At 33.2% G+C, this 22,502-nt stretch overlaps 1 protein-coding gene across 1 annotated transcript; it reads right to left on the bottom strand.

Annotated features, from left to right (window-relative positions):
* Positions 1–17,422: 17,422 nt before the first annotated feature.
* LOC149563471 (toll/interleukin-1 receptor-like protein) lies at positions 17,423–21,029 on the bottom strand. Its single transcript, XM_089828191.1, has 2 exons — positions 20,518–21,029; positions 17,423–17,816 (listed from the first exon to the last, which is right to left on the bottom strand). Exons 1-2 carry the CDS (start codon positions 21,027–21,029, stop codon positions 17,423–17,425), a joined length of 906 nt encoding a protein of 301 aa, XP_089684317.1.
* Positions 21,030–22,502: the final 1,473 nt, after the last annotated feature.

Below are 22,502 nucleotides of genomic sequence, written 5' to 3'. Positions count from 1 at the left end.
CTCTTCACCAACAACATCTCTCAAATCTGATACTCCTCTAGGCATCATTCCAGTAACAATCTCAAAAGGTGTCTTCCATGTACTCCTATTCACAAAATTATTATATGCAAACTCAACTTTTACCAATACCATCTCCCAATTATGTGTTTCATCTCTGACTAAGCATCTCAGCAAATTACCCAAGCTTCTATTCACAACCTCTGTCTGCCCATCAGTTTGTAGATGGAATATAGAACTAAACTTCAGCTCAGTACCGATCTTCTTCCACAAAGTCCTCCAAAAATAACTAACAAACTTACTATCTCTACCAGAAATAATACTTCTTGGTAACCTATGCAATCTAACAATCTCTTTAATGAAAAGTTCAGCAACATGCTCAACATTTGATGTCTTCTTAGAAGGTATAAAATGAGCCATTTTAGAAAATCTATCCACAACAACATATATAGAATCATACCCCTTTGATGTTTTAGGCAATCCAAGAACAAAATCCATACTAATGTCACTCCAAGGTTTCTCAGGAATAAAAATAGGTTTATACAATCCAGTATTCTAACTTACTCCTTTTGCAACTTGACAAACTCCACAACTTTTTACAAATTTCTAAACATCCTTATACATCTATGGCTAATAATACTTCTCCTTCACCAAACTTAAGGTCTCATCAATTCCAAAATGTCCAGCCAATCTACCACTATGCTTTTCCTTAATCAAATTCAATCTCATAGAACTTCTAGGGATACACAACTAAATACCTTTAAACAACATACCTTCTTGAATGAAATATTCATCATACTTATTGATGTGATCTATTAGATTTGGTGCTCTGCACCCTCTCCATGCCTCGAAAAAATAGATTCAGCATCATACAACTCCTTCATCTCATCAAAATCAAGAACTTCAACTTTCATTTTAGTCAACAAAGAATGTCTTCTACTCGATGCATCAACAACTCTGTTAGCAACCCCACTCTTATGCTTAATCACAAATGTAAAACTTTGCAAATACTCAACCCACTTCATATGTCTCTGGTTCAATTTATGTTGACTTCCCAAGTACTGTAAAGCTTTATGATCAGTATACTATTGTCACAAAAGTTTGCACCCTTGTCCAAAGTTTTTACCTAAGGACAACCTTGTGAAACATGGAAACAACCTCCAAGCTGTGGGACTTGAACTGTCGGGTTGAGTCTCTGGAGAAGGCCAGCTTCCTTTACTATCAAGGTGCACCTAACTACTCTTGGAAAGGAAAAGGGAGAAGGAATGCATAGAAGCAAATCTATCTGCTCTAACCTAAGGGGGCCATGCACCAAAATAGAGTGTTCAAACCAATCTCTACCCATACATGCACTATTGAACCATCATATCACCAAAAGATATACACATTCAGACTTGCTTTAATCTAGCAATCACATGTAGATCAGAAAATTCAAATAAATGACACAAGGAAAGAGGAAATTCACTTATATATCATTTATAGGCCAAAAGAGGTACAGTCATGCAAGATTGCAGATATCCACAATACCCTAATGAGAGGCAAATAGTTCTTGCACTTTACATCAATGGCTGAAGGAGATAAGGTAGAATGTCATACAGTTTAGAGACAAAGGGAATTTATAGTGAAATTCTAGAGCAATATCAGAGAGGTTAGAGAAGAGTCGACCTTAACAAAATATATTAAAATTGCCTTTATAGTTCAGGCATAATTGAGATGTTCTCTAACTGAAGTTACTCCACACCCACTACCATTAAGTCTTATAGAGAATAATCATGCAGATCTAGGGAAAATCTAACCTTGGCACAGATTCAAATACAATGAAATCCAAAATCTTGTTGAAACAAGGCCTCGAGAAGATAGAAACGGTGCCATTAAACCATTCTAACCAAGTAGATGGATAGGATTAGAGGTGGTGGAGTGTTCTCCTTCATTTACTGGGCGCAACATTCACTTCGAGTGGTTGGAATCGATCATGAAGATTGGATTGTGCAAGAAAACCGGATTCCCTTCATTTCTAGCTTGCGAGTCAGCAAAGTTAGCAAGTCAACCAAATTTTGCCACCAAGATGAGCCACGTGTGCCAATGATCTTATTTCATTTTGCCACCCTGCAAAAGTCTCTATGCGGTTGACCAACTAATTGAGCCACCTTTTCAAAACCCTAACTGTGGCAGTCTCACAACTACCAGCCTTAACTATCAATGCCTTAGTTGGGCCCTTTAGGCACTTTCTCACATTGTTTAATTACCTTGCATCTTCATAATGCAATAAAGCATCGATCATTGATCTCTATAAGATCAACGATCATGAAAGATCCTCATTACACTGTGCCTGCCCACAAAAGTTTTTAGGCCCACGAACCGTTCAGCATACACTTCAGCATGACTTGGCTCCATCTGGGATCACCCTACAGCTTCATAATAACCTGGCCCCCACAAGGACATGCGGTAGTAAGGCACTTGCCCACATTCCTTAACATCCTTGTATCTCCATAAAGCAGGGAAGCGGCATCCGTTGATCTTGGGAGATCAAACGATCGATGAGAATTCATGGCTGCTAACGATCTGTGTTAGTACTTGACCAATGAAAATTCCTCCGTATGCCAACTCGACTGACAATCCTTTTTTCTCCTCAACCCACAAAAGATGAAATGACCCCACTAATCCATGTGTCATGTCGCCGCTTGCCCGCATTGTCAAAAGGTCTGACAAAACACAAAATGTGGGAAAGCGCCTGCCAATCATATTGTCAGCAGACATCTACCACCTTGTCCACCCTATCTATGGTAGCCTACTAAAAAAGTTGAACCCATGAAACCATGTGGCCGGACGACGCTTGCCTGCATTGTCAAAAGGTCTAATGAAAGACAGAATGTGGGAAAGCGCTAGCCAATCAAAACACCATCTCACCCAATAGCTTCCCCAACTTGAGGCCCACAAAAGGAAATAGACCCACCTACCACATGGCAATGAGTCATTTGCCCACATTATGTAAAGATCGCTTGTTTTGAGAAAGCAGGAAAGTGCCTGCTGTAGATCTATGCAAGATTTGATAGTGGGGAAAGTTGCGAACCCATAAAAATAAACTAAGGAGATATGGAAATGCAATAAAGTTTTAATTTCATTCATTTCATATTTTCATGGAATTTAAATAATATTAAAGATGGGAAGTAACCGTTGGGTGGGCATAGGCATTCAAATTCAATTTTTGGCGAGAGGGCAAAAATGGCCAACATATACAACACAAACTCCTTATGAATCAAATAATGTCTCCACTTCTTCAAAGCTTGAATAATAGCATAAAACTCTTGATCATACACAGAATACTTCCTTTTAGCATCATTCAACTTCTCACTAAAGAAAGCAAGAGGTTTACCTTCTTGACTTAATACAGCTCCTATTGCACTACCACTTGCATCGCATTGAACTTGAAATACCTTATTGAAATCAGGAAAAGCCAATACAGGTAACTCAACAACCTTTTGTTTCAAATTCTCAAAACTCTTATTAGCTCCATGTGTCATCTTGAATTCCTTTTTATCTCCTATCATTGTCTCAGTCATAGCATTACAAACAACACTGAAATTATTTATAAACTTTTTGTAAAAACTAGTCAAACCATGAAATGATCTTACCTCACCCACATTCTCAGGTGTAGGCCATTCAAAAATTGCTTTAACCTTCTTTGGATCCATTCTCAAACCAGCAATGGAAAACACAAATCCCAAATACACAATCTCCTCTTGCATAAAAGAACACTTTTTTCTGATTGATCGTCAACTTATCCTCTTTCAACCTCTACAATACTTGTCTAACATGCTCAAGATGTTCTTCTTTAGTCTTACTAAATATCAAAATATCATCCAAATAAACAATCACAAACTTACCTAAGAATCTTTTCAAAACTTCATTCATCAACCTCATGAAAGTACTAGGTGCATTAGTCAAACCAAAAGGCATAACCAACCATTCATACAAACCATCTTTTGTCTTGAAAGCAGTCTCCCATTCATCACCTTCTCTGATTCTGATCTGATGATAACCACTCTTCAAACCAATCTTCGAATCATTTTTATTAATGATTTTTACTTTTTTGAGATAATCTTTTGTTTTAATTTTGTCTTAGATTTTATTTCTTTTCTTAAGTCTTGAGATGGAACATATATTTTAAAATTCAATTATTTTTTAAATTTATTTTAATCAATTGATTACGCCGAGAGGTGTTCTATACAATGGCAGCACAGGAATATGCCAAGATTCCTTGTCAATAAAAAAGATTTGGGAGCAGTTACAAACTTCCAAATTAAATATTAAAATAGAATTCCCGAAATAATAGCTGGCCGAAATAATAGGAAGCCAGATGGAGGCCGAAATAATAGGCCTGAAAAAGTGGGGCCCGAAAAATTAGGACCCGAAAAAATAGGGCTCGAAAAAGTAGGGGCAAAATAATTTCAATATGATTTTTTTTTTTTTGTTAAATATAATTTTGCATGCACATTCATGCTTATTCTTTGCGGGGAGTGGGGGAATTTGAAACAAATTCGTGGAATGTGAAGAGACGTCTGTTGGGGGATATGAGGAGCCTCTCAGAAGTTATAAAACCAAGGCTCCTCATTTCATTTTCATTTTATGTTTTTGCAGGAAGGAAGAGGTGGAGGTTATTGGAGGATTAGATTGGAGTTTTTGAATAGGAGTAAATTGAAGTTTTGGAGTAACATTTTTGCAGGTGAGATTTTTATTTTTTATTTACATTTTCATTTAGATTTAGATGTAGATGTAAATTGAAATTCCAAATTAGTTATAATATTCTACTTTGATTTAGATTTCAATTTTAATTAATTTCATTTAGATTTAGAATTCTGTTCATAACTATTTAGGCTTGCATTTAATAGTTTAGTCTTGCATGTTTGATTTAGATTTAGATTTGTATTCAAAATCTATTTGATATATATATTTTATAATACTTTTCATTGTTAATGGTGCTTGATGGGAGTGTTTTAGGGATGTCTTCTTTTCTATTTCTGAAATATTTTGGTCCAATATGTACTTTCCTAACCAAATCTATCCATTTTCTTCTGATTCATGCATGGAGCTTCCTGACGCTATTAGCGCGTTGTTGGGACTGAATGGGAATGGATTAAAGATAAATGACTGACTCTGGATCTGGATATGCATTTGGAATTGGCTCTGTTGCGGCTCCAATTTATAGGTTCCTTCCAGTCTATGAGCGCACTAAAATCTTTGCAGAATTCAGAAGATCCATGACAAATTGAAACATTGAATTTTTGGAGCCTTTTGATTTCAATTTCTATTTGACTTTGATTTGGGTCATTGTATTTGGACAAAATTCCAGAGTTGCTCGGTCTTCTCAGATTTTATTTATTTTATTTCTCTGTAAATTTTGTTAATAAGAATGAGTCTTGTTCATTTGAGTGTTGATAGCATCAATCTCTCTCTTTTGAAAATATAGTATTTGTAATGTTTTTATAAAAAAAAACCTAAATGAATATTCGATTGTTCTGTGATAGATTGTTCTGTGAGGTTCCAACTTGGAGCTAATAAGATGCTCACTTCTAAAAACTCTTCGTAGTATACCCGTGTGTCTTCTTTAAGTTCTTTACTAATCTTTATCGCCTCCCTGCAATGGATTGTTTTTTAGTGTATTTTAGCCGGTGTGATTCATGAGTACGGAATCAGTTTAAACTATTGATGCAAGAATGCAAATCCATGGAAAACCCATTTTGGATTCCGTCATACTCTTCTATCATACATTTTTTAACATTCCATTATTTACTTGCACATTTCCACTTCCTTGAACTTCTAGAGGACTATTATCTCCTAGATATATATTCTCACCATTGCTTTCACTGAATAACTCAAACTGCTCCTTATTATGTGACATATGTTGTGTGCAACCAAAATCAATTATCCATTCATCCTTAAAAGAAGTATTTGCTTTAAGTGCTACATAGAAGGTATTCCTCTTAGAATCAAATGATTTTGTAGACTTATTCTTTTCTGAGTCATTAATCCTTTTGTAACATTCATTAGCTTTGTGTCATTTCTTACCACAGTGATGACATTTCCACTTACTTCTATTTGGATTCCTATATGAATTATTATTATCTCCATACTTCCAAATCTTTCAATTAGATCTATTATCTTGTGTCCTTTGATGTTATTGTTCTTCTTTCATTACAAATGCTTGAGATGCACAATCAACAATAGAGGATTCTCTTTCTTTTATTTGACATTTTTCTTCTTGAATTAACTTAGCACACAACCCATCAGATTTAATGCCTTTTAATTTATCAACAATATTAAGTCCCCTTGTAAAAGATTGATAAGAGCCTAGAAGACTTTGTAAAATTATTTGCACAAAATCCTTATCATCTATGCTCTTTCCAAGAGAAACCAATTCATTTTTCTTTTCCTTTAATTTACTTAAATGAGTCACTACTTCCTGTGAGCCTTTTAATTTTAGATTATACAACTTTGTGATGAGAGATATAATCCATACAATACTTGAATTTTGATACAAACTTTCCAAGATCTTCCATACTTGGCACTCCTCTTCTTTCATTTCAAACTTCTGGAAAAACTTCTTCTGAAAGCGTTAACTTTATCAAAGCAGATGCCTTCTTGTCTCTCCTATTCCAATCATCATGTTCTTTTCTAGAATCTACTAGTCTCTGCTCACTACCATTTGCAATATCATAACAGTTTTGTAGAGTTAGAGACATTTCAATTTGTGAAACCCAATCATAGTAATTCTTTCCATTCAATCTAATTGAGGGTAGAGGAGTAACAAGAGAATCCATTAATCAACTTCACTTCTTTTTTGAAAAAAATAGAACTTTCAGCACTTCAAAGTTAACAAGGACATGAAATTCTTACCAAACTTGTGTAGAGAATAAACTTAGTGTTGTTCAACCAATTTTTAGCCTGCAACAAAGAAGATTAGAGATTTTCTCCATAAAGCCACTGCCCAGAAATTAGATCTACTCAAAAGAAGGTGGATGAAAAATTGTATAGGTAGCTTGTCGGTAGTCTCTTATATCTTACCATAACTAGACCAAATATTGCATATGCTGTTGGTGTTGTATCCAGGTACATGGAAAACCCATGCTTTGATCATTGGAAGGCTGCTAAGAGGATCTTGAAGTACATCAAAGACCCTTACAAGCTTGGCACTGAGTACCAACATGGAGGAGACCCTACTTTAGTAGGCTATATAGATTTTGATTATGTAGCTGATATTGATGATAGGAAATCAACTTCAGGATATATCTTCCACCTTGGATTCGGACCAATCTCTTGGAGCAGCAAGAAGCAATCAACAGTGACACTATCATCAATAGAAGTCGAATATATTGTAGCATCAAAGGCATCTCAAGAAGCTCTATGGATCAGAAGACTACTTGAAGAGACATGTCATCAACAAGCTCATCGAACTACCATATTCTGTAACAACCAAAGCACTATTAAGCTTGCAAAGAATCCTGTCTGCCATGCAAGATTCAAACATATTGAAGTTCACCACCACTTTGTTTGAGATCTCATGGAGAGTGAAGTAATCAAGCTACACTTCTGTGGCATTGAAGATCAAATTGTAGATATATTTACCAAAGCATTATCTACTATCAAATTTCTCAAGTTTAGAACATTGCTATATCTCAAAGAGGTTGATGTTTGAATTCATTCTTGTAATAATTTCTCCCACTTAAAGATGCATTCGTGGTAGAAATTAAGGGAAGGTATCGGAATAATTCCACCTTATTATCTCCACATCACTGGTCCGTTATAACAAAACTGCCAGTTTATCATATTTTCCAGCCATTGACTTTTAGTGCTGTCAAAATAATATCGGGTCCTCTGCAATGTATGAGGAAGTTAGTTTATTTTCAACATGAATTCAGGAAAGTTCTACCAACCTATACGTGTTGGAAGCCTCTATATATAGAGAGAGCCATTGTAATGTGTTGTTGTAGCTAGATTAATAAAACAATATCTTTCTCTTTCAAATTTGTTTTGTGCTGCTATGCTTTTCTCTTAAGTTTGTTTATGTTTTTTTCATTTATACTAATAAACAAAAATAATAATTTGAATCCATGTAATCACAAGACAAGCTACAATGGATGGACTGTTAGTATTTAAAATCCAAATGAATATATATTATTTACTTACCACATTCAGCGGCTAAGATTGCCCTATACTCTTCCATGTCTTGTATATTAATCGAAAGAATAGACTCTGTTTGACATCGCAGGGCTAGTATTCCAAATTTCCGCCAGTTATCTACCTGGGGAGGTAAGCCCAATACCACTATTTATAATAAAAAAATGAATCTTCTTAAGGCGAAGTTAGTGACAGCTAAAAAATAGAGAAAGAAACATATCTATTTTCTATCATTTACAATTGTCAATGCAATTGCAATTACGAAGAATATCTATTTCGCACACATTCTAATCCACTAAAAAAAATATAATCTTCACAGTATTAGAAAGGGAACTAAATAACCATGGTAGAACTATGTATTTACAGAAATCTGTTTATACTAAAAACTTGGTACATATTTCTATGGCGCATTTGCCAGTTTTTGTTCAACTAGTGAATTATCCCCGCTTATTTTCCAAGAGGGAATATTTTAAATTTTTTCCATATTTTTATATCCTATAGAATAGATGAAAACCAAGGCGGCCACAGAACTGTCTTTGAAGATCTTTATTTTCTTGCATCTTATCTAATGCAAACGGAGGAAAACTTCAGGTCAGAATATCTCATGCTCATCTGTATCAACTGTCTTTCATATCTAAACTTACCTAAAAGATCACCCTTTCTAATTTGTTTTATAAATCCATTTTTTCAATCATTATTTCATTAGGTTTTTAAGTATTTTAAGCTAAAGCCAATTCTTGTAAACTAATGTGTAAGGAAATCAAGATCCTTGATATCACTGACTCTTTTATGTCAGAAAAGAGAAAGAAAGCAGCAGAGGAAAAATAAAAATAAAATAAAATAGAAATTTTTTAAATTCATATTTCATGTTTATTTTAAATTTTATTAATATTTAATTGAATATATATCAAATCATAGAACTATTGTTACTATTTTATTTTTATAAAGAGAAAATCAAAGTGATCAAAAGAACTTTCTTAAAATACTTAAAGTTCATGTTGTTTCATATCATAAGAGGATTATTCAAACTAATATAATATATTCAAAGTAAGAAATTTATAGGAAATAATTTGCCTTCTATTTCTTAATGAGAATGATAATTCACACATGCTATTCTATTTCAATTGCAAAATATTATCTATTTTAGTTTTACAAATTGTAAGTTACAAGCTATTCTTCGAGATTACTTACTATTTATTTTATCTAGAAGAGAAGAACTCAACTTCCAATAAATAACTTCTAGCCTACGAATTCTTTTTATATTTTTTTCACCTCTTAGAAATCTCTCTTCCTTTTGATGAACAACACATCTCTATCAATATAAGAAACACATAACTAGTAGACCACCTTTCAACTTTTCCAACAGAGCTTCTAAAAAGTGTATCTATTCAATTTTCCAAAATAGGTACCTTAAACATCCAGATTGTTCCCCATCTTATCCCATCTTCAACGTAGCTTATTGGGAGCTTTCTAGAGGTCTGCATAAATGGTTATAAATTTCCAGTTGCTTTGGCTCATGTATATAACAAAAAGTTGCAGTGTGCTCTGGCAGTAAAGTTCTAAATTTTCAGTGTCCATATGTGTTGTATTTAATTCCTTCTTTTCTGCCCTATCTTTGTTCTGTTGTTCTTTGCTCCATTTTCTTTTTATTAAAACTTCATTATCGCAGACACTCAAATTTACTTTTTCATAACACCATAGAGAAAATATCTGCCAATTGTTCTTCAAACTTGCAAAACTAAAGGTAAATTTCTCCACACCTCAAAAAATCAATTTTTTTGATTTAACCATGATGAATGATAGTTCAGGTGTACCTTGTTGAAAATTATAGTTTAGATGTATTTTCAGTCTTCTGTGTTCTCTTGAACACTTTTCCCAGCCCAATACATAAAAATTTATATATGTCTGCATTCATTTTCAACTACTTAACTATTATTAAAAAAATAAAAAATAATAATACTTAAAAAAGATGTAAAATTGTCCTATGCCCCCAAATTCTCCTACATCAGAGAGAGACCCTTGTTGTTGGCTACTGCCAACACATAGAAGACTTCTCTTGTTCAACGAATATGGGCAACAAAGAGAGGCAATAACCCAAAGTACTAATTAGAATTAAATTTTCTTATAGAAATGCACCGCATGAAGATTATAACAAGGAGCTTTCAATCAAAATTTCATTCATTTCCTTCCTATAAATTGGAAAGCTCGCCCATAAGAGCAGAAGATTTCAACATTGAGACAGACTCCCTAAGACACCATGCCAAGATCACATAGCCTTTGGAAAATATAGGAACATATATTGCACCGCACTTAATTGCATTTTCTAGGCTTGAATCAATGATTTGCGCCTTCTCTAACTTGTGGATGTTAAGAAACACATTCAATCAGCCTGCAAAGAGAGCTTGAAAGAGATGATCAACCAGAGTTTTCTCACATCTTTTCCCCTAAAAGTAAAAAACACATGATATTTCATGGTACAATTGAAAGGAACTTTTATGGCGGTAGGAATGTAGAGTTTGACTCCCTCCATGTTAGAGTTTGAATTCAAAGGAAGAAGAAGAATGTAATGAGACAAAACCTAAATCCACGCATCAGATCTTAACCTCTACTACATATATCATTGGAATTTATTCCAACTTCTTGATAGCCATCTTGTATGCTCTTTCCCCACTCTTTCCCCATACAATTGTTATATTGTAGTGGGTACCTCCATGCATGTCTATTTTTTAATCTATTTTGCAATGTTATGTTAAATCTATTTTGAAAGTCAATGTCAAACACATTTTATAATTTTTTGTAAATCTATTTTGAAAGTCGGTGGCACACGAATCTCTGTCAAGACTAAAATTTTTGAGAGAGGAGCTTGACCTTGTTCGAGAAGAAATGTCCAAGTAGTTTCAGGGGGCGTATACCTTAGAAAATCTGTTTGTGACTTTGCTCGTCAGATTTATGTAAAAACTCTATGTAGTGCAAAGAACAATTGTTAGGTAATTTATGATTAGCTGTATTTTTATTTTTTTCAAAATTTTCTAATATTTAATTAATCTAGAACATGTTAAATAAGAATAATAGTAATTAACATTAACTTATTAATATGAAATATTTTTTAAGATTGATTCAAATGTATACTTTAAGTAAGCAGTTCCGTAATATTTTAGTTTGTTCTTTGAATTATTATAGAATATTATGGTACAAAATATGTGTTGGAGTGATTTTTATTATTGATTTGAAGAAACTTAATTATATAATAAATATTTGGAAAGATCTAGGTTAAACTTCTTGAACATGTTTGTCATCTCATAAATTGGTAGATGTCACCCAAATTGATCAAGAATTTTGAGATTTTCAAGGTTTTTGGGTTTTCTTTGCATTGAACACAAACCCATAGTCGAATTTTGAATCACGGTTCCAAATCCACAGCTTTTAGAGTAGAAAGGCACTTTCTTTTTCATATTTCAAAGTTAGATTTCCCCCTTTTTTGAATCTCTTAGCATAGACCTATTTATATGCTTTAATTGGTATGATTGCACGTATAATGCTCCTAGATATATTTCATTTAATTAATTGGTTCAATTTACACTTATATTGCACATCTTAAAGTAAATGAACATTGCATGAAAGTTGATTTGCATGCACACTTCCTGATTACATAATATGAGTTTAATATTGACATCTCTTCATCCTATTTGAGTTTTGCTAGTCTAACCTTGATTATATTAAGAGTTATGTTTGGAATACCCCTCTTTCACCTGTATTTTCTATTTAGGAAGTGGAAGGCTTATTTGATACATAATTTATTGAGTGTTTCCATCCCCCCCCCCCCCAACCCAATAAGAGTTCATTGTTTTATCTCCATACTTTTGGTTCCTTTCTTTAGATTAATTATTTTGTGCCTTTTTATAACATTATTTTCTTAAATGCTTAAGACTCAAGATTAAGCAATAAATGATTCTCTTTCCTTTATTTTATGTTTCTCTTCATAGATTAACTTAGCACATGACTCGTTAGATTTAATATTTTTAATTTATCTGGAGTATCAAGTCCTTTTTAAATGATTGATAAGATTCTTCAAGATTTCGTAATATTATTTGTACAAAATCTTTATCATTTATATTCCTTTCTATTGAAAACAATTAATTCTTCTATTCCTTTAATTTACTTAAATGATAGACTATTTCTTGTGAATTTGATAACTCCATATTGTACAAGTCTATGGTGAGGGATATGATTCATATATCACCTCAATTTTGATAGTTTTTTTTACATTTCTTATATTTTCACACTACTTTCGAAAAGACTTTTTTTTGAAAGTGCAAGCTTGATCAAAGTTGCTGCCTTCTTGTCCATTTTATCCCAATCTACTTGCTCTATCTTTGTTCATCCCAATAAGAATATTATAATAATGTTGATGTGTTAGAGACATCTCTATTTGTGAAACCCAATACTAGTAATTATCTCCACTTAACTTTCTGCATGTAAAATAACACTAAGATAATCCATTGTATCAACTTCTCTCATTTTTGGACAAGAAAAAAAAATTAGAATCATCAAATCTCAAATTAACAAATGAAAAAAATCTCACTAAACATATATAGAAATTAGTTGACACAAGAAAAATTCTTGACACTATTTAGCAGAAAAGATCACAATTTCACGAAAAAGCCATATCACTTTCCAAGTATCAAATTTTTCTTTGATATCATGTTGAGGAAAACAATATGAGAACAATGTTATACTAGCATGGAAGAAAACATCTAGAAAAAAAACAAATTTTTTATAAGTATTGAAGACTTAATATTTTATTTTATTGATTCATATTTAAGTAGAGAAATCCATAGCTTCTTTTTATTATAGGTCTAAGTTGGTCCATATAAATTAAGTAATAGGAAGTTTAGTTTATAATTGACAACCATTAGATCCTGCCAATTGGATCCTATTTTTCAGCATGAATAACCATTGATTCTAGGTTCTAGAGAGTAATAAGACCACATAGGGCTCCTGCAATAAGTGTATGAACTGCATTCTATTTATAACATTTTTGAATAGTGTCTTCAAAGTTTTGTAGAGAATTTTTGGTTTCTTGTTACATTATAATATATACCTTAAGTGCATACAATTGATACTTGATCTCGTACCTCTAATTAGATGCATTTAAACCTTTGACATTCCATGTCAGAATTTTCATTGGGCTCAAGGAAAGCGATACAGTCTCCTCAACCTTTTAGAAACTAATGATTTTCCATCCAAGATGGATTGACTACCAATGTCAATTTCTTCCTTCAATTTAGCTATCTTATATTTCTGACATCTCTTCTTGGAGGAGGACTTAGATGGAGCATGGGATAATACTATTTTAATAATGGAAAGCATTTTTGAATAATCAAATTTAGGATCTTGAGATTCAATCAAAAACATCTCTTCTTCCTCACTGTGGTCAAAATTCAGAATCTTGGAACCCTTCCATCCAACTCCTTTCTCAAAATGTTCATAAAAACTAGTTGTTGCAGATTTTTTTTGCCTGCAACAATGAGTTGATAGGAATTTTGTTTTACCAAATTATCAACTGGATGCATAATACAAAAAAACGAATATTGATAATTTGTAGTAAAAAAATTGGGTAAACATAGTTAGAGAAAACTTGAAGAAATACTTTATGTTCTATTAAAAAATATAATAAAAAAATTAATAAATTAAAAAAATAAATATTTCAAAATAAATTATAAAATTAATCTTATTCTGATTCTAGTTTTGTACAACCAAACACTGGAAAATATGTTCCCATTGAATTTCAAGTGAACCAAATGGATTCAATCATATTCCCAAAATCAAACTCTAGATTAACAAATTCAATAACTAACAAATTTCAGTATTGCACAAATGCTGCATTTGCTAATTGCTGCAGTCAAACAGATATAGAAGACAAAAAAAATAAAAATCCAAGCTAGTGTTTTCCAAAACCACGCCTTAATATTAAAGCACTTTCTTAATAAAGAATTTAAAGAAGCACCCCGAAATTTGTTAACTAGTTTGCATAATATGCAAAACTTGATTTTCATGCAATCTCTGGAAGATTCGATTTCAATGAGATTTCAAAATAAATTATAAAGTTAATCTTATTCCAATTCTGATTTTGTATAATCAAACAAGGAAAACATCTTCCCATCAAATTTCAAGTGAACCAAATGGATCCAATTATATTTCCAAAATCAAACTCTAGATTAACAAATCCAACATCTAGCAAATTCCAATATTAGACAAATGCTAGATTGCTAATTCATGCAGTCAAAAAAATGGGTTCTAAGTTATAGAAGACCGAAAAAAAAAAAACTTTAAGTCATTGATTTCTAAAACCATGCCGTTGTTGAATAAAGAATTTAAAAAGGCACCAGAGAAAGGTATTTATTATAAAATTTGACAACTCACAAAATAAATTACAATATAATTTTTGGTAGCACATAACAAATAGAGGGTCAATTTGCATTTGAGATTACAAATATAACTCTCATTGTTACTTTTAGTTTGTTTTCCTACCAGCTTGAATTCCAGTCTTGATTCATTTCAACAAACGTGGCTTACTCATCCCATTTTTGTTGTTCATCATATCCATGGGTTTGCTCTTTATATCATGGGAAAATAGGGGCACTCCTTGTCTATATGGAAAAACCAGATTTCTCTGCTGAGAATATTGGGACACTCCACGCATGATCAATGGGTTTGGTTTCGTCACAAGAATCTAACTTTTCTAAGATTTAGAAAAATAAAATCATGTTATATTTTAATATTTAATATTCATAGAAGAATTTAGCAGTTTAGACATCACATATTAAGAAATAAATTAATTTTTGTAAAAAGAAGTAAAATTTAACTTTTTAACAGTTACAGCCTAAAAATCAAGTCTTCAACAATATAAAAATAAAAATTAGCCTAAAAATTTAAATTAAATATAAGTTCTCATATTCATATTGGTATAGATATAATACTATAAATATGAAGCTGAAACAATACAACCTTATTTTAAAGCATTACCATTATACAATTGCTTCCAACCATTTTAATATATATGGCAAAAAAAACTTTTCAGTAATCTTCTAATATATTCTCAATTGAATTTTAAAAATGAGATTGCATCCAAGAGATTTTAATCGAACAAAATCGTGAAGAAAAAATAAGACGAGTCTGAACTTACGTGCAAGGCGATTGATATGCTTTTTACCTTTACTGGGTTTGCCGGACAATTTGAATTTGAGTTTTGAACTTTTACCCTACGACCATCTGACTTTTGTTAGCTTGGACACTAATTTTTCTGGATTGAAGGAAAACATCCCCTTTAGCGTGTGATAGTAAGTATATTTTTTAAGAGCTTTGAAGTGTAAAATTTATTTAAGATTGCATACAAAAAATGACCAAGAATTTAATGCATTTAAGATATGATCAGGAGGTTGAGGTATACCGTTTTGATCTACTCTTTGTGTGACGCTGCCAGTACATTACACATTACACATGCTTTTATGCAAATAAGGGAAAGCATAAATTTCATTCCATCAAACCATAAGACAAGCTGTAATGAGCTGATTGCTAGTATTCAATATCGAAATAAATATATAGTATTTATTTACATCCTGGGGTTATAATTAAATTCTTCCGCCAGTTCTCCGCCTGAGGAGGCAATCCCAAGAGGCATATTGTTGGCTTGATCAAAATGGCATATGGAGTTGATTTCCATGCAGAATAACAACTCATAACGTCCAACTTATCCAGATTTGACAAGTTGCTAATGCTTTCTGGAAGGCTCTGCAATTTTTCGCACCAGCTTAGGCTTAAATGTTTCAGCTGTGATAGATTGCCAATACTGTCAAGAAGTTGAACTAAGATCTTACAACAGGTTAAGTTCAAGTACTCAAGCCCAGAGAGGGTTCCCAATACTGTCAGGAAGGCAACGGAATTTTTCACAGTAACTCAAATTCATGTATTGCAGTTGTGAGAGGTCGAAAATGATGTTAGGAAGACAATTCAAATTCTGACATCTGGAAAAATTCAAGGACTGCAAAAGTGACAAATAACTAACACTGTCCGGGAGGTTTCGCAGGGACCTGCAGTCAGTCCAGTCGATGATCCTCAATTGCGATCTCATGCCTAAAACAGATGATTTCTCCTTTATTGCTAAAAGTAACTCCTCCAACGAATTCGAGCTACACCCCATGCTTGCAAAAAGGCAAGGCAAGGTGGTTTTATAGTCCACGACACTATGCCATAGTTTTTGGGTTTACGTATGGTGACAGTGATATGGGACTACCTCGTACTCTTTTTCGAGAGGCGCTTGGCACTACAAATGAGGCATACATACCCTACCCGCCCAGTGGGATTTGAACTTGTGACCTCTCTTTCAAGAGTACAAGTTCTCCACCACTAGACCAACTCAGGTTGTCTAAGAATTCACCTTGACCCATCTCAAAGTTAGAGGAAGAATGTCTAAGATATCTTCTATGAGCACTTGCTCCAAATGAAGATAGCGAAGACTAGGTGTACACAACATTTTAAGGCACCGTGAATCACCTTGATGGAGACGAAGGCGAGAGATATTGATAGTGCTACTTGCATTGTTGAATGAGCTGCTTGACTGGAAGTGGACAGTCTCCCGTTGCTGGGTTTGATCTTCCTCAGCAATGATTCGGCCCATATCTCGCACGAGGTCATGCATTTCAAATACACCTTTCTCGTCTATCTTTATCAACAACTTATTTGACAGATTATTGATAGCAATGCGCACATTCTTGTACATGGATTTCCAGAAAACTATGGGAGAAGTTGTGCATTCTCCAATAAAATAGCAAGCAATGTCCAGAAACATTTCTTTTTCCTCACTACTAAGACCACTATATCTGATCTTGAGTGTTTCAAAAATGTCTCTATTGCCTGCAACATTTTCAAGGGTTTCATTCCAGCAATCAATGTGAGTGTCATCCTGCTTATCGTACAAAAAAGCTCCAATGATCTCGAGAGAAAGAGGGTGTCCCTTGCAAGCCTCCACTATTCTTCTCGAGAGTTGTTTAAAACGGGGAATGGGGGATGGTCTGAGGAAGGCGTGCCAACAAAACAACTGGAGCCCTACGCTTTCCTCAAATCCGCGCATCTCGCGAATGCAATCGGATGAGATATGAGCGGCATTGAGAATGTGTCTAATGATTAAATGATTAAACGGCTTCCAGGGGCCAGCCAATCCCCAGCCAAGGCGTCCAATTGCACGCGATTATCAACATCGTCCAAGACGATAAGGGCGCGGATTCCTTGCAAACGATCTATCAACAAATATTTTCCCTTTTCCACACAGATCTTCTTCATAGTTGACCAAATCTTTGAGAATTTGACCCTGCAATTTTGGAAGGCTAGCGTCGCGGACATTAAACAGGAAGGAAGCAGCATCGAATTCACTATAAATTTTATTATACACGGCCTTCGCAGCTGTGGTCTTCCCAATACCACCTATACCCAATATTCCATATTGGGATGAAATGAGATGCAATTTCTGAATTAGACCTTTTCGTACAGTTTCAAATCCCACCGGATGTTTGGCAACTTGTAACGGCACCCTGTCAAGTGTCTTTATTATGTCGTTCACCACTTTCTTCACTAGCTGACCTTCGAATCTGTATATTGCGAAGTTAGTGACACCTGTACAACGACGAAATAATCGAATCTATTTTCTATCATTTCAAATGACAATGCAATTGCAATTACGAAGTATATCTAATTTGTGCCCATCCTAATCACCCAAACAATATATAATCTTCATAATAACCATGGAAAATCTATGTATTTATGGAAATTTGCTCATACTAAAAACTTGGTGCATATTGCTTTGAAACATTGTGCTAGTTTTTGTCTAGCCAATGAAGTATCTCCTGTTATTTTCCAAGAGGGCAGATTTTAAATGTTTTATGATTTTGTTTTAATAGTGTAGAATGGATGGATATGAGTAAAGCCACACAACTATCTCCGATGATCTTTATTTTCTGGCATCTTATCTCATGCGTATGAAGGAAAACCTAAGGTAAGAATTCTTTTTTTCATCTGCTCCAGCTTTCTTCCATATTTAATTTAAAAGATCATCCTCTCTAATCTTCCTTTTAACTCCATTTTTCCAATCATTATTGCTTCAGGTTTTCCAAGTATTTCAAGCGAAAGCTAATGCTTGCGAACTACCGTGCAAGGAAATAAAGCTTAGTGATATGATGGAGTCTTTACGTCAGAAAAGTGAAAGAAAGAGCACAGGAAAAATGAAATAAAAAGGAACAGAAAACTAGAGAGGTAAGATTTTTACAAATCAAATTTAAAAAAAAATCATATTTCATATATATTTAAATCTGTATCAATATTTGATCGCGAATTATAGATCTACTGTTCTGTGTAACTTTCATGAATACTATAAACAGAGTGATGATCTTAACCTATTCAAAGTCTGTGATCTTTTACATAACATGAAGGTCACTCAACACATCATTCTAATATTATCAACATTTAAAAATATATATTCTGCAATCTAAACTTCTTTTACATATATCATATGAAGGTTAATCTAGAACTCTTTTGCAGTAATTAAAAACTTGTAATAAATAACTTGTTTTCTATTTCTCAATGAAAATGAAAATTTGCACATGCTCTTCAATTGCAAGATATTAGCTATTTCAGCTTTACAAAATAGACTAGATTCCTTGCTACTTTTATTACGACCAAAACAATTCAACTTGTCCCATACTTATAGTCAGAAATGAGAAGCCCACAGGAAACCTCTAGATGCTCAAATTTGGTTATTTTGAACGATTGAGTTCAGGTGTTTGGCTTTTTTCTTTTGACGTTCTTAAGAGTGCTCACTATATTAGATATGGGGCATTAATTATGTGATAAACGAATCTGGTATTTCTTTTCCTTCTTAAAATAGGCCGGCTTTGTGGAGGCATTCAACTGTTGAAACTCCTCAATTTTAAATTGATAGATTTACACTCTCGGACACGTGACAATTCATAACATTTATTTTGGAATTCACAGACTTAGAATTAAATAAGAACCAACATGGCTAAATTGTTCATATGCTGCATCAATGAAATGTCCATATTATTCATTGTATGTCTATTTGACTCAAATTTACCATATGTACATGTGTATCTCATCCGTAGATGCAGCTGGTAACTCTTCTGCATAAGAGCAGCTTATAGGCATCAATAACGTTACATCGCTCAGAAGATGCCCGGTACAACCCGCATTTTATATTGCAGTGGGTACAAATATTATACTACAAAGTAGAGATCAACATTATCTCCACTAAATTGGATGGCTCTAAACCTCTCAATACTCGATAGGTGAATATATATATATATATATATATATATATATATATATATATATATATATATATATATATATATATATATATATATATATATATATATATATATATATATATATATATATATATATATATATATATATGACCGAGGCCACCAGAGTATCCATGAATGGTGCGGTATAAAATAAAAATAACTATTTTTTACGAGATTTTTGGGTTTATTCTTTTAAAGTAAATAAATGCTATCCTATTTTCCGTCTCCTTAAAAAACATTTCTGATTCGGCATATTAGGTTTCACTTGAGATTGCCAATATAAAGAAAGGAGAAAGTGTAATTGGATTATAAATGTATTATAACTATTAAAAATATTCATTTATATTTTATTTGTATAGTGAATAATAAAGTTTAATAGATTATAGGCAAGAGCTTACACCACAACGGTAAATTGTGAGTCTTTTATCAAAAAGGTCTTGCCCTTCAGTATGTAGTATCTAATTTATATTTTTGTTTTTAAATCTTAGCATTTTAGACAAACTATTTGCCATTTCTAGCTGAAACTTGCAGAAGTAAAACTATTAGCATGCAGGCTCCCATTTAGTCTTACCAAATTTTTATAAAGTGGTGAATTGACAATAATTTTGAAGTCTTTAATATATGTCAAAAAAATAATAATAATAATAATTCGCATAGACTTTCCAAATCTCTTGAGTGTATCCATTTCACACCAAGTTGAAAATGTTAGTTTTAAAACAATTTCATGACTAAAAATTCTCTCTCTTCCCCTTTTTTATATATAATTACATAGAGTTCTATCCATTTAAACTCCCTCAATATCTCTTTTCACTATTTATTTTCCATTTCTGTTTATATCTATCTATTTTTCTTCTTATCTAACTATAGAAAAGAACTTTGACACATTTCATCCTTTACTTTTAAAAAATAATTCAATTTTAAACTAATAATTGAATTTGAAAAAACAAAAAAACAAAGATCAATTACTAACCTTGGAGTCATATCTAGTGACCACCCTGAACGAGAGCAGATCTTCTCAAGGGCATGCTTCCACCCATCAATCTCTTCTCTTGAATATCGATTTGGATGGTTGTAGTGCTTTTCAAATGATTCCTTGTAAGGGCTGGAATCTCCTAGAGGATACCTAACATGGGTCGGTTCCAGTTCATAAAAGAGAGGAATAATCGTCCCAGAAGATTCCAACATAAAGGCAACTTCCCTAAGACACCATGTTGAGCTTGCATAGCCTTTGGAAAATATAGGAATACATATTGCGCTCCACATAATTGCATTTTTCAGGCTGGAATCAATGGTTCCCCCCTTATTTAATTTGTGGGTGTCAAGAAATACATTCAATCCGGCTGCAGAAAGAGCTTGGAAGAGATGGTCAACCAGAGTCTTTCTCACATCTTTTCCCCTAAAACTCAAAAACACATTATATCTCTTAGCATGGAAAGAAACCTTTGTCATGGCGGCCGAAAGGTAAGGCGTGAATCCTTCCATGTCAGAGTTCCAATTGAAAGGAAGGAGAATGTAATGAAACCTAGATACAGAAGGGCGATATTGGGCACAACCCAAAAAGGAAAAATATTATAGGAAAGATCAGATCTTAACTTGTACTCCATGTAGCAGGAAACTTCCTTTCAACTCATTAATAGACATTCTATAAATGCACTCTTTCGTCGTACTATTACAAATGTGATATACTGTAGTGTGCAGCTCTCTAGATGTATTGGTATAGAAGATCTTTATTATTATCTATTTACTATTACCATGTGAATTTCAATGAGAGCCTTTATATCTGATAATGTTCGAGTTTTAATTTTTTGAAATTTAATATTCTCCAAAACAAAAGATTAAAATTTATCAATAATTTTAAAAAAAAATTGTATTAAATAAAAGCTACTATATTTTACATGTATGATATTTTAAAATTTTGTATTAAATAAAAGTTAATATATTTTAAATGTATAATATTTTTTCGGTCAACTGGACTTGGTGGTAAAAATACTGAAACAAAGCAAATATAAAGAAGACTTACAAATTCAATAATTTGCTAAAGCAAATGGTAAGAAAACTTCAGTCTGAAAGTCACTGTCAAACAGGTCTCTGACAGGGTTAAATTTTCCGACAGAGAGTTTGACGTTGTTTTGGAAGAAACATCTGCATAGCTTCACGAGCTTGAGAGTTTAGGGTCGAGTGAGGGCGTACATTTTAACTTCTACCGCATTGCCTTGCCGCTTGTTTTGGAATTAGAACGATATAATATTTGAGTCTTGAGCGATGCTTCAACATGAAGCTTCTGCGAATTATGAAAAACATGCACCGGAGGAGATACAAAGGAGCATCAATCTATTAGATTTATAGTCAAATGCATAATAAATGGTGGTCATGAAGTTGGTTATAGTATTCATGACATATATAGTTTGTGATCAGGTTGCACTAATCATGAAGATAAGACTGAGTTGGTGGTGGACCTACTTGACCATTTGGTTGATTCTATGGCATCTAACAGGAATTGGCCCTCCTCCTAAGATTCTAACAAAAGCCCAAACATACTACCGCATCAAACTTATATGTTTAATTAGAAGAATGGGGAAGGAAAGCCACAGAAATTGGAAAAATATTTATTTTCTTGAACTTTTTGCCGGCCAATTCGCTTTCCACGTTACACGCACTTTTTGGCTGACGCGTTTTGTAGATTGAAAATGATATATTCGAATACAATGCAACACCTTTAGGAAATTTTCCTCGCTCGCCTGCTCAGATTTGACATAATGTGCATCCTTCTCCTCAGAAACCACGTAATGGTTAACTTAGATAAGAACTTTCGTTTGTGGGGCACCCGGACAAGTAAAGTTGAAATTAAACATGTTATAGGATTCCACGAAAGGGGGAGTTGTCTCAAAACATCATTTTAAAATCAACGATCATATTCATTAATATAGGATACAAGATGATTGCAGTAATCTCAAT

Source organism: Cupressus sempervirens, chromosome 4 (genome assembly GCF_028749045.1).
Source record: "Cupressus sempervirens isolate cs-2001-9-10 chromosome 4, ASM2874904v1, whole genome shotgun sequence".
Classification (NCBI taxonomy): domain Eukaryota; kingdom Viridiplantae; phylum Streptophyta; class Pinopsida; order Cupressales; family Cupressaceae; genus Cupressus; species Cupressus sempervirens.
This window is presented reverse-complemented; position numbering and strand designations above follow the sequence as displayed.